This window comes from Camellia sinensis, chromosome 2 (genome assembly GCF_055761805.1).
Source record: "Camellia sinensis isolate YWXY chromosome 2, ASM5576180v1, whole genome shotgun sequence".
Taxonomy (NCBI): Eukaryota; Viridiplantae; Streptophyta; class Magnoliopsida; order Ericales; family Theaceae; genus Camellia; species Camellia sinensis.
The window spans coordinates 17,619,376-17,635,285 of record NC_138962.1 but is presented as its reverse complement, the minus strand read 5'-3'; the positions used below and the strand labels follow the sequence as shown (position 1 = coordinate 17,635,285).

Genomic DNA, 15,910 nt, shown 5'->3' with positions numbered 1-15,910 from the left:
TAAGAAATGAAAGGAATGATTGTGAGACACAATGTGGCTACATAAGGGATGGCAAGAGGCTTAGAGGTTTGAGGGGCTATTAGGGTGGTAATCGGATGGATGTATTGAGGGTGGCGGAGGGTAGAGGGTCACAATAAAAAAGGTGATAACGAGTGGTTGGAAAGTAGCGGTGACAAGTAATAATGGGTGGTGGAGAGGAGGTAGTAAGCAAATTAAGACCTATTTTCAGAAGTAGAAAAAAAAAAAAAAGTTGATTTTTTTTTTGATTTTTTTTTTTAAAAATCATATAAAAAAATAGAGACATAATATAATTTAAATAAATCAATAAATTGATTTTTTTTTTTTCTAGTTGTCCAAATAAGCCTAAGGTAAAAAAAATAAAATTATAGTAACAAATTATTATTGTTATTATTTTCCAAAAAGGTATGGGTCAAAGAAGGTCAAAACAAAGCATTTGTGGAAGAAAGCGCGCGACAGGTCGTTATTTCAGGAGAGAGAGACACAGCCGTTACGCGGCACTATCCATTTGGCGCCACGTACTCCACATCAAACCGACACGCCCCTTTCACTTTCTTCAACTGTAAGATAAACCCCAATAAAAACACTAATTTGCACCATTCTTCAACGCAATATCAAACTATCAAAACTCCATAGCAGAGAAAGCTCTCAATCACCATGTCTTCTCAGAATCCCAAGAATTCACTCTACCCACAAGTTGATCAATCGAACCCAGAAGCTATTTCTTCTTCTTCTTCTTCTCCATCGTCCTCGACTATATACCCATCTATCGACATGAAAGACCTCGCAGAGAATCTCTTCCCAGATAACGATTCTCAAAACCCTAATTCCCAATCTCAACTCGAATCCTCCGAAGAAATCCTCATCAGGGTTCCGGGCACAATCGTCCATCTCATAGACAAAGAACAGAGCGTCGAGCTCGCTTGCGGCGAGCTCACAATCGTTCGTCTCTTGCAAGGAGGAAACGTCGTCGCCGTTCTCGCTCGCATCGACGATCAAATTCAATGGCCATTAGCGAAAGACGAAGCTGCTGTGAAGCTCGACGAGTCGCACTATTTCTTCACTCTTCGTGTTCCATCCGAGGCCGGGTTTGACAATGAGGAAGACAACGATGAAGTAAATATGGAGTCTGAGAATTTGTTGAATTATGGAGTGACAATCGCGTCGAAAGGGCAAGAGGGTTTGTTGGAGGCGTTTGATTCGATTTTGGAGCATTACAGTGCGTTTTCGGTGCAGAAGGTGTCGGAGGCGGTTGATGGATCGGTGGTTGCGAGGGAGACATCGCCGGAGGAAATGGAATCGGAGGAGGAGAAGAGGGAATTGATGGAGGGGAGTTCAGCGGCGTATTGGACGACATTGGCGCCGAATGTGGAGGATTATAGCGGAAATGTTGCGAGGATGATTGCGGTTGGTTCGGGGCAGCTGATTAAGGGGATTTTGTGGTGTGGAGATGTGACAGTGGATAGGTTGAAGTGGGGGAATGAGTTCTTGAAGAAGAAGTTAGGACCTGCTTCACAGACAAAAATTAGTCCCCAAGCCATGAGGAGGATGAAAAGGTTGGTCTTTCCTGTGCTTTCTTATTAGCTTCATTTCATTTCAGCATTTCTTTACCATTATACTTGTTTATCAGAGAGAATAATCTCCAATCCTTAGGTAGTGTTTGGTTCATTGGAATGAAGTGGAATGGAGTGATCATTCCATTAAAATATTCATTCCCATGTTTGGTTAGGCTAAAAATTAATGGCAAATCCATTACAAATGGAATCGTCTTTCATCATCTAAGGAATATCCATTCCATTCCATCTCGTTCCACTGAACTTGTTTCAATGAACCAAATAGAGCACTACTGTTTTCAAAATTTCATCGAATTTGAATAGATGTATGACTGTTGAAAATTTGGTCAAGGATTTTGGTTTGTTCTTGATTTGGTGAAAATATTGTGTACTAATTTGACGAAATGATTGGAGCTCCCTTTTAGCTCTTTATTCATCAAATTTGAATTTTATAAAAGAATTGGTAAAGGATTGGCAATGCTCTTAGTTCTTTTAATAAGGGTTTTGTTATCTCTCATACCTTCGTTCTCGATTCAATGTCTGTTATGGCTGTTTTTAGAATCTACAAATTTTTCTACTTGTGGTTTTTAAAATATTTGTTCACTTATTTTTGAGTGAATCATATGATTTGGTGCTCAATATGAATTAGATTTTTGTTTAGGTTACATTATAGACTCCTTTGCTTGCTCTGGTTTAATTTCATTTTAGTATACAGCAATGACTATGAATTCATGTCCTGATTTTATTCAGGGTTAAGTTGTTGACAAAGATGTCGGAGGAAGTGGCCACTGGAATCCTTTCTGGGGTTGTGAAAGTGTCTGGATTCTTCACAAGTTCGATTGTGAATTCCTCTGTGGGCAAGAAATTCTTTAGCCTCCTGCCTGGAGAAATTGTTCTTGCATCGTTGGATGGATTCAGTACGTCTCTCATCTCAATCTTGTGTTTATTTATGACATGTCATTTGCATTTTGGGCAACTGCAATTGGCTTTGCACTTATACCCTTCATATATAGTTCTTTATTTTAGGAAATAGCCATGTGATTGTTTATCAGTTTGTTCTCAATGGTTTGTGATTTAAGCTATGACAAAGTTGAGTTTTAGTAGAATTCTTATCTCGGATCCTCTGTCCAATAAACCTGAACTTACGAGTTTTTTAATGCCATTGTGTGTTGCAAGCTTCATCTTAATCGAGCTGGCATTGAATTTATTAAAATTTGTCTTGAAGATTTTTTACTATTTGAACCATTGAGTCAAGAGCAACCATTATAGAATATTTGCAACACTTGTACACTATATGTATCACTATGTACTTATAACTGCAACTTAAAGCATTTCAAATTCATCTTCCTGGTTAAACATACGCTAGGTTTTGTCGTGACTCATACTCCTTTGATGTTTTAAGTGTTTCTTTACAGTTTTTCTCTTCTCTTTTTCAGTTGTCTAGTACCTTGGTTTCTTTTTGCTTTGTCTTTAACCCTTTAGTTGAGTGTTTGGATTAGCGACAATGTTGATGCCCAAAAAGCTCTGGGTGGGACAGAAACTTCCAGTCTGGTCCAAACCTTTTATATTCTTCATATATTATTTGATAATATTATGATCATAATTTTAGATTATTTTTTATTTTTTATTTTGTATTTTTTGACAATTGACTTCTGAAATTCTTATTGTTGCTCTAGGTTGGTATCTCTGAAATGTGTCATATGAATGTTTTGATTTACTAGTTGTAGGAACTGCAGTATGTTTCCATGCTTCTTGCTCATGAGATTATTTCTGTTTGTTGCAAGCAGATAAGGTTTGTGATGCTGTTGAAGTTGCTGGAAGAAATGTAATGTCAACCACATCAGTTGTGACTACTGGACTTGTTTCTCAGAGGTATGTCATGACATTCCTCTAAAATGATGTGCCAAGCCAACCATGCAATTGTTGTCATTATCAACCTAGTCATCTTTGCATTTCTACCAATTTTTCATTTTATGGAAGATATGAGAACACCAATTTGTATTTCATTTATTCTTCTGATGCATTATTAGCAAGTTGGCACTGAGTTTATGGTGTTGCTGTTTGCCTTCAGTGGAATTGTCATATTTATATGAGATAGAACATTATTGTTGAACCTTGTCTTTTCTCAATGGCTATAATGGCCTAATGGAAAGTTGGAAACCCAATCTTTTTCTTAGACTAGTCACCCATCCTTATCCAAAAATCAATAATACGGGGAGCCGTTTCGAGATTTACTTGTCAAAAATAAATAAAAAGTAAAAACAGGTAGCGATGCCATTACTTGAGTAGTTTCTCCTTTCTTGTGTGGATGTCTTGTTTGAACACGGCTTTGGCCCCCTCTTTTTTTTTTTGTTTTGTCCCTTCTCTAAATTGGGGCAAGTTGGTCGGATGAAATAGACAAATTCCATTTTCTCCATGTTAAACCCTTGATATCAGTCTGAAGAATGAAAAAAGATGTCTTATTGCAGGTACGGAGAGCAGGCAGCCAAGGTGACAAATGAAGGTTTTGATGCTGCAGGGCATGCTATAGGGATTGCTTGGGCTGTGTTCAAGATCAGAAAAGCTCTCAACCCAAAGAGTGTCATCAAACCTACAACCCTTGCAAAGGCTGCTGCTGAAACAAATTATGCGGCATTGAAGGCCAAATCTAATAAGCAAACATAGATAGATTTTGCAGTTGGCTTTGTCTGCCTTTGGCAGCTGTCATAGTTGTAAGAGGCTATTAGATTTTTGTCTTTTGGTAGTTCTTCCCCTCAATTTTCTTTGTAACAGACGGTGCATAAAAATGTCTTTCTTTGTGTTCTTCTTTGAGGTCCTGACTCCTAAAGTTATTATAGGCTTCTTTGAATTTATACTAATTTCCTACTGTATTTTCTTTGATATTAATTGGTCTTTCCATCAATAACTAGTCTTAAATGGCTTGCAAGTCTTGAGATCCAGCACAACACCAGATACTGAGCCAACAGCTGCTGCTATGGAGACAGAGTGCAAGCCACCTGTTTGTCCATCACTTGAATCTTCCTCTGAGAAATGTACATTTCAATGGGGAAGCAGACCGTTAACAAATTAAAACCAAAGGCTCCAAGTATTCCGATGACATCATTGAAGAAAGGCATGAGCATAGCTATAATGGTAATCAGTCACCATGCTAGTCAGAAGAAGTTAAGCTGGTAAACTCCATAGAATGGACTAGGCAAGTAGCTCTTGTCATTTTTATGCGAAGTTTCCAGAATCAGAATCCGATTTTACCTTAGACTTGCTTGTACTGTTTTTCCTAAATTATAATGCTATAGTCTTTATCAATGCATTCACCGCCGCTGTAACAGGAACTCCATGTAACTGTTAACTTGGATCTAAATACCTGTAATTATAGATCGGTTCAGTTTGACCTTCACTGCAAGACATAATGCTGCAATATCATGTTTGAATTTTGTTAGACAATCTTCACTGTATTTAAAAGATTTAATTCTATTGTGTACAAAACAACAACTAGAATTTAAAGAAATAAAGAAAATGAGAGAATTTGTTTGATTACAAAAATCAAACTCGAAATAATAAATAAATAAATAAAAACAGATTTTATTTTGTTACAAAAACAAAATTAAAATCTGATTTAAATAAATAACAATAACGTAAAAATTAATTAAATAACTTACTTGATTTAATTTCTTCGAATTATAATCTGATCAAGTCCAGTGTTTGACTCTGTGTCCTTAAGACAGATTCGTCCTCTTCACGGTACTTTCAGAATTTGGACGTCTATCTCCCAGGATGAAATGATCTACCACAAACAATAGCAGCACTACAAATTGTTTGCTTTACGAATACACTAAGTATTTACACTCTTTCTTTCAGAAATAAAATGCAACAAAATGAAGAATAGAATAAGCAGAGGTGAAATACGAAATTTCTGAATGAATAACATCAAATGAGGGTGGTCCTATTTACAGATGTAAATGTGGCTCTTGGTTTTAAATTGAACAGGTATGATACCTGTTGGTTTTGAATTCAAACAGATTTGAATCTGTTAATAATTCAAACAGATAGCAAAAAACGGGAAGGGCCCTGTTTGGGTGTGCACTAATTCTAAACTAGTTTATTTCTGTTTGAAAACGGGAAGGGCCCTGTTTGGATGTACAGAAAATTCTGGATTTTATTTTACCAAAAAATAAAGTTAAATTCAAATGTTTTTTGCCCAAAAAGATTAGAAGCCCAACCACACACCCACGCCCAAGCCCAGCCCGCCTGGACGAACGGCGGCGCACGTGTGGTGATTTTTTAGTCCAATGGGTCTAGCCTATTTTGTCCATAACCTCTCCCTCTAAAACACTTGGGTACCCTTGGGGCACACTCCAAGTACCAAACCCAAGCCTTATAAACCCATTCAAAACCTCCCACCAAATCAACGTGGGACAAGCCATTTTACAACCTTAAGGAATTTTCACCAAAACTCCATTTCCATGGAGCACACTTTGCCTTCAATTTCCCATTCACTCGGTAATGTTTTTGCGCAACCAAATATACCACGTGAATCACAACGCGGCATAGAACGCGTTACCACTTTGACCCGAGTAAATCGACACTCGGGGCCCACCTAAAAAATAGACCAAACTTGAGAAAAAATTCTAATTTTACTCAGAATTTTTCTACCATTTCCAACAAATTTTTATCGTAAAAGAATTCAATTCTTGACCCTTATTTTTTCGCTAAAGAACCTCTCTTTTTTCTTTTTCTTTTTTCTTTCCTTTTTTGTACCATTAGGTTGTTGAAAACAGGAGAGTAAATAAAAAATTGTTGTGATGACCAAGGAGCATGGCTGGCAGCAGCAAAAATTGATGCAACCATTGCTCAGATTATGGAAGCGGAGAAAGAACTGTCCTGGGTTTGGAAGAAGGCCGCTTTTAAAGAAGCCTAGTTCTGCTACACTTAAAATTGCAAACAAATCGAGCTGTTCATGAACAATGACTTATTTACTAAATGAATGAGCTTGAGCTCGATTTTTATGCTCATTTAATAATTTAGCCAAGCTCGAATAGTTTTAAACTCAGTTCGATAAAGCTCGTGAACATAAAAATAAATAAATAAATATTTATTTTTAATAATATATTAAATAAATTTTCAATAATCTATTTTATTTTTTATTTTTATTTGATGTTTGTGTAAATTTACATATTTGATTGATGAAATGTATTATTAATATAAGGATTATTATATATTTTACTCATAATTTTATATTTTTTTAATCTTAACAAGTAAATTAATTTAAAATTAATTTTTTTCAAACTCGAGTTCGAACTCGGTTTGTTTATGTAATCGAGCGAACTCTAGCCAAGCTCGAGTTCAACAAATATTTGACGAGCCGAGTTCGAGCTTGACTAATTCTTAATAAACGAGCTTGAACATTCAAAAACTCAGCTCGACTCATTCGCAGTCCTAGCTACACTTCATGCAATTCCATTTCATAATTTTAATTTCTTGGACAATTCTATAGGGAAAATGCTATAGACCTCAAATAATCTATAAAATTTTCTATCAAAACTCTCACATGGGTGTGGTGGCTATACACATCAGATTGTGGGCCCACCTTGAGCTGGCTGGCCCCTACCATCCTACTTGTACTAGTACTTGCTTTTGGTCTGTTGCGATTTTGTGTAGAATTACTTGCTCTAATTTCATTAATTTTATGTGTAATGCTTAGCTTTTGGATATTGTTGAGGTTTCTTGTAGAACAGAATATCTGGTGAGAATTCGAAGATTAGGTGATTGTCATTTGAAACTTGAAAGTCGTATAAAGAATGTGATCGTTCAGAGAGAAGCTGGCCTAAATGTTGGGTTTATGTCCCATTCTCTGTGCTTCTTTAACCATGTGCAGGGGTGGTGGGTATAAGAACAAGTATTGTGGGCCTTGTGGTGGTTCTACATGGAAGAAGATGTGTAGAAACCAAATTGAAGAAAAAAAATTTTAGGGGGTTCCTGTGAAATTGGGCCACCCACTTTTCATTCCACATAAAAATCTAAAGCAATTCTACCAATTTTTGTCTCATTTCTATATGAAATTTTTTGGCAAATAATTGGTAAACTACCTGCTATATTTGCAATGATGCACCAATACAGCACAGGGTGTTGGTCTGAAATTAGTTGATTGTGCTATTATTGCTTAGATAAATGCTTTACATTTGACACTCTCTTATCATGTTGGGTTGGGGGCATATTCCCATGCTTATAAGTGCGAGAACTTGGTAGGTATTTTGTATTTTTGTGTAATGGATACGTTAAGGTGGCGTGCCTCTCTCTCTCTCTCTCTCTCCCTCACACACACTGGTGGATCTAGCAATTGTAGAGCCTCTTTAAGAAACACAGCAAAATAGTCTTGTAATTTTGCTGCTTGAACTCAATACAGTTAAAGCCACACTCGTAAACTAAAGTCATTTTGTGGATTTTCTAAATTTACCGGTGAGATGCACACAAAATATATGGCCCAAATGCTTCGGACTATGTGTCCGACTATTTTTCAGTAGTTAAAAGTTTAATTTGATATAATTCTCATGACTAGTTTTAGAATGTTCACATTTAAATGTCATCTGATATGACATCTTATATAATACAAATCTTGAGTAAAGTCTCAACAATCTAAAAAATCACAAATTAGTTTTATTTAGAGAGAACAATTACTCATGGTATTTTTAGAAAAATAAACTTTCTTTTAACTTTTTTTTTTTTCTTCCATTTTACTTACTATCACTTTTATTTTTCATTTTATATTTTTCTCTAATCAAAAACTCCATTTGAACCTTTGAAACCAAAGTATCTTGTTTAAGTGTGTACCTACCACTTAACCACCTATGTTATTTTGTTTTATTTTATATATAAAGATGACACAACTGTTGATTATATTTTAAGAAATTAAGTAAAATATAATGATGCCCCCACATTATTGTTCCAAGTAGTGAAGTAAGCAAGTTTCTAGAATGTTATATGATTCATGAATGAGTAAACCTTTTTAAGCTTCTTGTTGCTAGAGTTGGTAGCAGTTGATACATCAAATCTCAGGATGCTGAAGTCAAATGAGAAAATGAATCGATTTCCAAATATATTTGGTTTGATTTTTAAAATTTGTTTTTAGAAGGAAAAAAAAATGGTTAAAAATTAATTTGGCAAAAAAAGTAAAAAGAATAAAAAAAACTCATATAATTATAGTTTTTTGGAGGGTAAAATTTTTTAAAAAAAATTCAAAAATATCTTTTTAATATTTACTTTTGTCAAACTAATTTCTATTGTTTCAAAAAATAATTTTTGAAAATAAAACCAAACAGAGTTGTCTTCCATAAGAATGTATTGGATGCATATATTTCTGCTTTTCACAACATATTAATGGAGGAGGTCATAGTTGTTGTTGGCTAGTCATGGTTCATTTAGATTTTAATTTATGGGTTGATCCTAACTAGATTTAAAAGAATTAATCGAAACTTTGAATTCCAATTTTGAACAAAATCCCTTTTGGAAATTAAAAAACAAAGAAAAAAGAAGAAGAAAGTTTGAGTGAATTGTTAGTTTTTTTTAATTGTTGGTCTTTTTAATAAAAAAATACAGAGCTCTTTTGCTTGGCTTGAATAACCAAAAACATACCTTTGCTTTTACTGTGTTTCGCAGTGTACTAGTTAGTGCAAGAACATCAATAATTTTGTAGTCTTTAGCATCACATAATTAGGTATAATATGATATCATGTTGTCAAAACAACAACAATTCAAGAAAGTTTCTTGGTCCATTTTCTCGGGAAAATGCCTCATTTTTCACAATGAGCTGCCTTTTATGTTATTCAAAAGAATCAAGAATTTTATTGTGTTTGGCATCGCACAATTAGGTATGATAAGATATCTCTAATCCATGTTATCAAAAGACTAATTTCAAGAAAGTTTCTTTACCCATTTTCTCGGGAAAATGCTTCCTTTATCACATTGAATTTGAGCTGCCTTTTTTATGCAATTCAGGAGCTCTTTGAGGGATCAAAATGCAAAACACCTTTGTTGAAAGGGCAGTTGGTGGGTGAGTTTTCAGTTGTGTGATTGATCTCTTTATAGACCCATCTCAGATTTGCAACCACGTGTCCAAAACTCAACAACTTGTACTTTTTTCTTTTTCTTTTTCTTTTTTTTGGATTTTTTTATTTCTAAATTGAAAAGAATAAAAAAAGGTGATCAGAGTGTCAAATGTGAGAATTTGATAATCCGTAAGTACTATTTCAAGGCCGACTTATATTATAAACCAGGAAAATGTTTGGTAGCTCAAATTTTTGTGGCTCAAATGGCTCAAATCTGTCAAAACGACGTCGTTTTACACTCAAAATCTGTCAAAACGACGTCGTTTTGACAGATTTGAGCCATTTGAGCCACAAAAATTTGAGCTACCTAGCATTGTCGTATAAACCAATCCTAACGAAAGCATAATGAGCTAATAACACGAGATTATTTGGTGGATTTAGTTATTTTATTATTTATTATTATTTTTCTAATGAAAAAGAGTATCAAGATCAAGTGACTTAATATTTGTAGACCACATTTTTTATTCATGCATTTCTCTCAAACTAAACAACTCAAGTATTGAATATGTACTTACATATCAAACCCATATGTAAGAAATCACAATATATTATATATAAATATATGAGTTGTTGGATGACATGGGATGAGGAAACAAAAGACTTAAAGCTTCATTTGTCAATTATATATTTTACTTAAAAAATTAAAAAATCACTATAATTTGTTGCACTATTCTTTTTACTTTTTAACATATCTTTTCGTAAAAAATAAAAAAATTACTAAAATACTCTATTCATAAACAAAGCCTAAGGAATAGTAACAGAGTGAGACAGATTTGTAAAGTCCTACTCTTGTCACATATCATTTTAAGAGTTTTAAGTAAGCGATGATAGTTAAAAAATTAAAAAAATAAAAAGGTTAAAATGAAATATTTGAATATTATTATATTTCAAAAAAATTTAATTAAATAATCAGAGAGTAAAAGATGGGATATAGACAAAAATATGCCACCACCTTGATTTCTCATCAAGGGCAATAAAAATCCATGAGTCAAGGGTGGAGATGTAAGGACGGGACGTGAAAAAGTTGTCATTCCCACATGGTAAACATAATAGAATTGTGATATTAGATCATATTATTAATCAGAGTCTCTGATTAATAATTCAGAGTCTGCGCCGGTCTCGATCAATTTCTCAAAAAATTTATGTTAAGAGCATGAAATGTAATTGTTTAGAATAAGATCATTCAAGAAGATGTGCGGGGCAGTTGGGCTACCTGCCGACTGTGTTCAAAATTATAATGTTTAAAATATAAATTGTCTTTTATGATTTAAAAAATTATAAATACTCTCTTGTTAGATTTTTTTATTTAATAGAATTAACAAAAAAAAATAAAATTTATAATTACTCTCTTATACAATGAAATTACTTAAATTATGAATTGAAATATATTTCTAATATCATTAAAAACTGTTAATTGCCTTGATAATTTATTAATAAAAATAACGATTTACTATGAAATTAGAAATTAATGCTTGGGACCCCCTTTTGGGGGTCACCCCCTCACCCCCCTTTGCCATGTGGCGGGTAGTGATTGGAGAAGCAGGAAAAAAAAGAAAAAGAAAAAGAAAATGTAACCAATAAGAGAGAGAGGGGGTCAAAGGGGGTGGGAGGAAAAGGGGGATGAATCATTGTTGTTTTTAAAATCACGGGAACGATTTATATTTTAATCAAATCACCAGGAGTGTATTTGTAATTTTCCCAATAAGAAATTTATAAACAAATTCAAATGTTGTACAAAGTGACAAGTGGCATGAGGCGTACATTAGTGAAGGGCCAAAGAAGGAAGTCTTTTATTATTTTTGTTTTGAATTATTATATTAATTTTGATCTCAATGAATTATGTTCAATTAAATTGATAAAAGTGGAATTTGATACTATATTTTGCTAAATTTCACCTCTTAAATATTATTTTACTTATTTGATTGAAAATAATTGATCGAATTAAATGGTGATCTCAAACTATGAAAAAATATTCAAAAGGGTTAGAGGAGAGAGATAGAGACTGAAAGGAGAGGGAAAAAGACAAGTGGGTTGACCCAAATAGTTTGGTCCTCCCTCCTTTCCCTACCTTCATGATCCATCACTGCCATAAAGACAACACCAAACCCATCTTACCTATCCTATTGTGTAGTAAATGCACAATTGTACGTTTTATTTTATTTTTTATTCAAAATTTTCTCACTTAATCCAGTTCAGTTGAATTCTAATTATCTTGTATCTGAATAATCAAGAACTAATCTTACTTAGTGCTGCTGAAAACTTACAATTGTATATCTTATCCACACATTACTGCTTTTTCACACTCCAATTTCTCTTTATAATTATGTTTGGTGTAGTAAAGTTACTTTGGGGGAGTGGATTTAGGATATTCATTTATCCAAGTAGATCCTGGAGTAATGGTTTGATGGTAATCTGAAATAGAAGAACAATTCCAGTCGACAGTGTTAGAATTAGCACTCCGACAATCTAGTTAGTTTTCTCCATTCAAATATATTATTTGTTCCTTTCTATAAGTAAACTGTTTAGAACCTACCTCATTCTTGAGTCCTCTCATTCCTTTTATAGAGTTTCTCTTTCGGATTTTTATCTTCTACTTTGAATCCCCTGTCATGGCCCATTCCCCCGTTGCACTTTATGGAGAAGAATCAACAATTGGGCGAGATGCCGACTTATTTGAACTACTCTGCTCGGCTACCAAGCATTGAGGCCCGTTATTCGACGATTGTTCTATCCAACCTTACTTGGCTGTAATTCAGCCCGATACATCTGCCCAATGGGTTGACCTCAAATTGAGCCTAATTGTGTTGGGCTACGTTACTAGGACCCATGTCCTTTGAGCTGCTATAAATTCAGCTCCCACAGTTCTATATATATATATATATATATTAATTATTTTAAGAATTTGTATAACAATATTTGATATAGTTTCTTCTATTCATAATTTATGAAAGAAAAATAACTTAAAATAAGTAGAAAAATGTTTAAAGATTTATATATATTTTAATAATTTATATAAGAATGTTTGGTTAGTTATTTCTTACTCACAATTTATGAGGGAAAAAAATAACTTAAATAAAAATAAAAAAATTATTTACTCAAAAGTTAGAAAAATAGAAATTCTAGTTTCTATTTTATAATTTTAAATTTTCAATATTTAATTTAAGCTCAAATTTATGATCCACACATGTATTTTGTACGTATAAATCATATCTCACCAAACTCGTTTACTTCCCCTACCAGCTTTACTTTTGCTAGCTTACGCACCGTGGTAACTGGCGCACCTCAAGCGCCCCTTCCTTTTCTCTTTGGCATGTCTTGCCTTTTTTTTCCTCTTAAAAATTAGAATATGCTAAATTTATGTAGCTCTATTCATCAGTATGAAAGAACCACGGCCATTAAAATTATGAAGTCTATATTTCACTCTTTTTTCTATTAAATAAAAATGATATACAAAAAAAAAAAAGGTTCAAATACATGATCTATTGTCTATTTTGATGTTATATTTAACTTATCTAAAAGTTTAAGTTATTAAATAGATGAACAATTTTATTATTTATATTATATTCTTAACAAACCTTTTATACTGTAATTAATTGAGTTGGATAAAATTGAATAATGCTTGGGACCCCCTTTTGGGGGTCACCCCCTCACCTCCCCTTTGCCACGTGGCGGGTGGTGATTGGAGGAACAAGAAAAAAAAGAAAAAGAAAAAGAAAATGTAACCAATGAGAGAGAGAGGGGGTCAAAAGAGGTGGGGGAAAAGGGGGGATGAATCATTGTTGGATAAAATTATACCTATTCTAAATTTTCTTTGTGACACCCATATTTTTTTTTCCTCTTAAAAATTAGAATATGCTAAATTTATGTAGGTCTATTCATTAGTATGAAAGAAATACAGCCATTAAAATTATGAAGTCAATATTTCACTCTTTTTTCTATTAAATAAAAATGATATATAAAAAAAAAAGGTTTAAATACATGATCTATTGTCTATTTTGATATCATATTTAACAGAAATAAAAGTTTAAGTTATTAAAGAGATGAACAACTTTATTATTTATATTATATTCTCAACAAACCTTTTATACTATAATTAATTGAGTGGGATAAAATTATGCCTATTCTAAATTTTCTTTGTGACACCCATATTTAAGTTAATTAGTTAGATCTTGTAATTCTATATCAATGGGATAGGCATGGTATGATAGACATCAATGGCATGTTATTTAAGAGTGATATAAGTATTCGAAACCTCTATATGACGTAATTTTATTATAGATATGTACCTCATCATTAGTTGACGTAATTTTATTTTAAAATTTTGTAATATTAATTATAAAATATATATTTTATCATAAATTAGCGTAACAAAAAATATCGTAACCAAGCCACAAACTTTTGTTTTATGAATCACAAAAGTTTTGTTACATTAATTTGTGATGATGTTATATATTTTATAATTAATATTACAAAATTTTGTGATATAATTACGTTAATTGTGCTAAGATGTATATCATCTAAAGGGGGTGCACACCATATACTCTCCCGTAAGTGTTTGTTTTACAAAAATCACAAGTAGTCTTTCACAAGTATTGGAACTAAAATAAGTGAAAATATTTATTTTTTTTGTATCGTTGTTAAATTAGCCATCAAAGACAAAGTTACATACTAATGTCCTATTATTGCATATCATACTTGTAAAAGAAAAGTTAATAAATCTAGTTTATTTATGTAACACTTACTTTTCTATCTCTAGTGAAGGGTGCATCGACTTATTTATTATTTGTACGAGCACAAAAATATGTCGCACATGTATTTTTCGTGATCAAACTCGAACTCCTTGAAATAACGTCGTATGGCCTGGAACACAAACATAAGTAAGCTTACCAGCAAGTGCGTGTCAAAAAACCTCCCTAATACTTAAGTTGGTTTTTAAGATCAATATGGAAAAAAACTTTCAAAAAACCTCTTTGACACTTAAGTTAGCTCCAATTTTATAATCAATTTATCTGTGTTAAAGCATATTTAGAATATATTACTTTACATATTTATTAGGATTCCATATTTCTATAGATTTTTTTATTTTCATAGTTTTATTTATTAACACTCCATATAAGTCTTATATAGAGGCTACCTCTTACAATAGTTCAATTAGCATATCACTCGTGCTATACGCATAATAAAATAATATATTATTTAATAAAAATATGATAATTATATTTAATTTTTTTATATTATGTAAAATAAAAATTAAATGGAAACTAGTCAATCGGAATTTTCTTAATTATTTAAAATTAAAAAAATTAAAAAAATTAGTATGAGATATTGATCAGAAGGCTTTTTATTAAAAATATCATTTTGCTTATATAGATGGTAGTATAGGATTCATTTTATGTGAGTGAAACAATTCACTTTTTCCTTCATTTCTTGATGTAGAATTATAAAATAAAAGTTAAATGAAAACTAGCCAATGAGATTTTCTTAATTGTTTAAAAGTTAACAATTGTTTGGGCGGGAGTTTATTTCGAATCAAGCAATCTCAGTCGTTTAATCTTAATTACGTCAATCTTTAATTTATTTTGAATCAAACAAATTTAACTAATATATTTTGATAAAACTGTAAAAATTACAATTAAATCAGCAAATTAGTCAAACTAAAAACGGTTCACTCTATTGGCTGGGTCAAAGGACCAACCAACTTATACAAAAATTAATTAATTAAAATTTTTAAATTTTATTTTAATTTTAAAATTTAAACTGTTTTGAACTGAAACATACATAACACTACAATATTAAATAGGAGTATAAGGTTTATATAGTGAAACAACTCATTTTTTCCTCATTTTCCTGATGTGGGATTGTAAAATAAAAGTTAATAATTGTTTAGATGGGAAGTTCATTACTAATCAAGCAATCTCAGTCATTCAACTGTTAATAAGGTCAATATTAATTTATTTCAAATCAAACAAATCTAAGCATTATATTTTGATAAAATAGCTAAAACCGTGGTTAAATCAGTGAATCAGTCAAACCGAAAACGATTCGGCCTAATCGTCTAAATCAAAAGACCAACCAATTTACAACAAAATTAATTAATTAAAACCTTTAAATTTATTTTAAAATTTAAACTATTTTGAACTTAAACATGCACAATACTATAATATTAAATGAGAGTTTAAAATTCATTTTATATAAATGAAACAACTCATTTTTTATTTATTTTTTCTTTTCTCGATGTAG

The 15,910-nt window shown here is 32.2% G+C and overlaps 1 protein-coding gene across 2 annotated transcripts; it reads left to right on the top strand.

The window, feature by feature from the left end:
- The first annotated feature begins 514 nt into the window (after positions 1-514).
- On the top strand, positions 515-4,451 carry LOC114311393 (protein EARLY-RESPONSIVE TO DEHYDRATION 7, chloroplastic). 2 transcript variants are annotated; one of them, XM_028257537.2, is made up of 4 exons: positions 515-1,574; positions 2,322-2,488; positions 3,359-3,443; positions 4,040-4,451. In XM_028257537.2, exons 1-4 carry the CDS (start codon positions 676-678, stop codon positions 4,233-4,235), a joined length of 1,347 nt encoding a protein of 448 aa, XP_028113338.1. In that variant the 5' UTR covers positions 515-675; the 3' UTR covers positions 4,236-4,451. The 2 variants fall into 2 exon arrangements, with proteins under 2 accessions (XP_028113338.1, XP_028113339.1); XM_028257538.2 differs by having other exon boundaries at positions 518-1,574; positions 4,026-4,451.
- Positions 4,452-15,910: the final 11,459 nt, after the last annotated feature.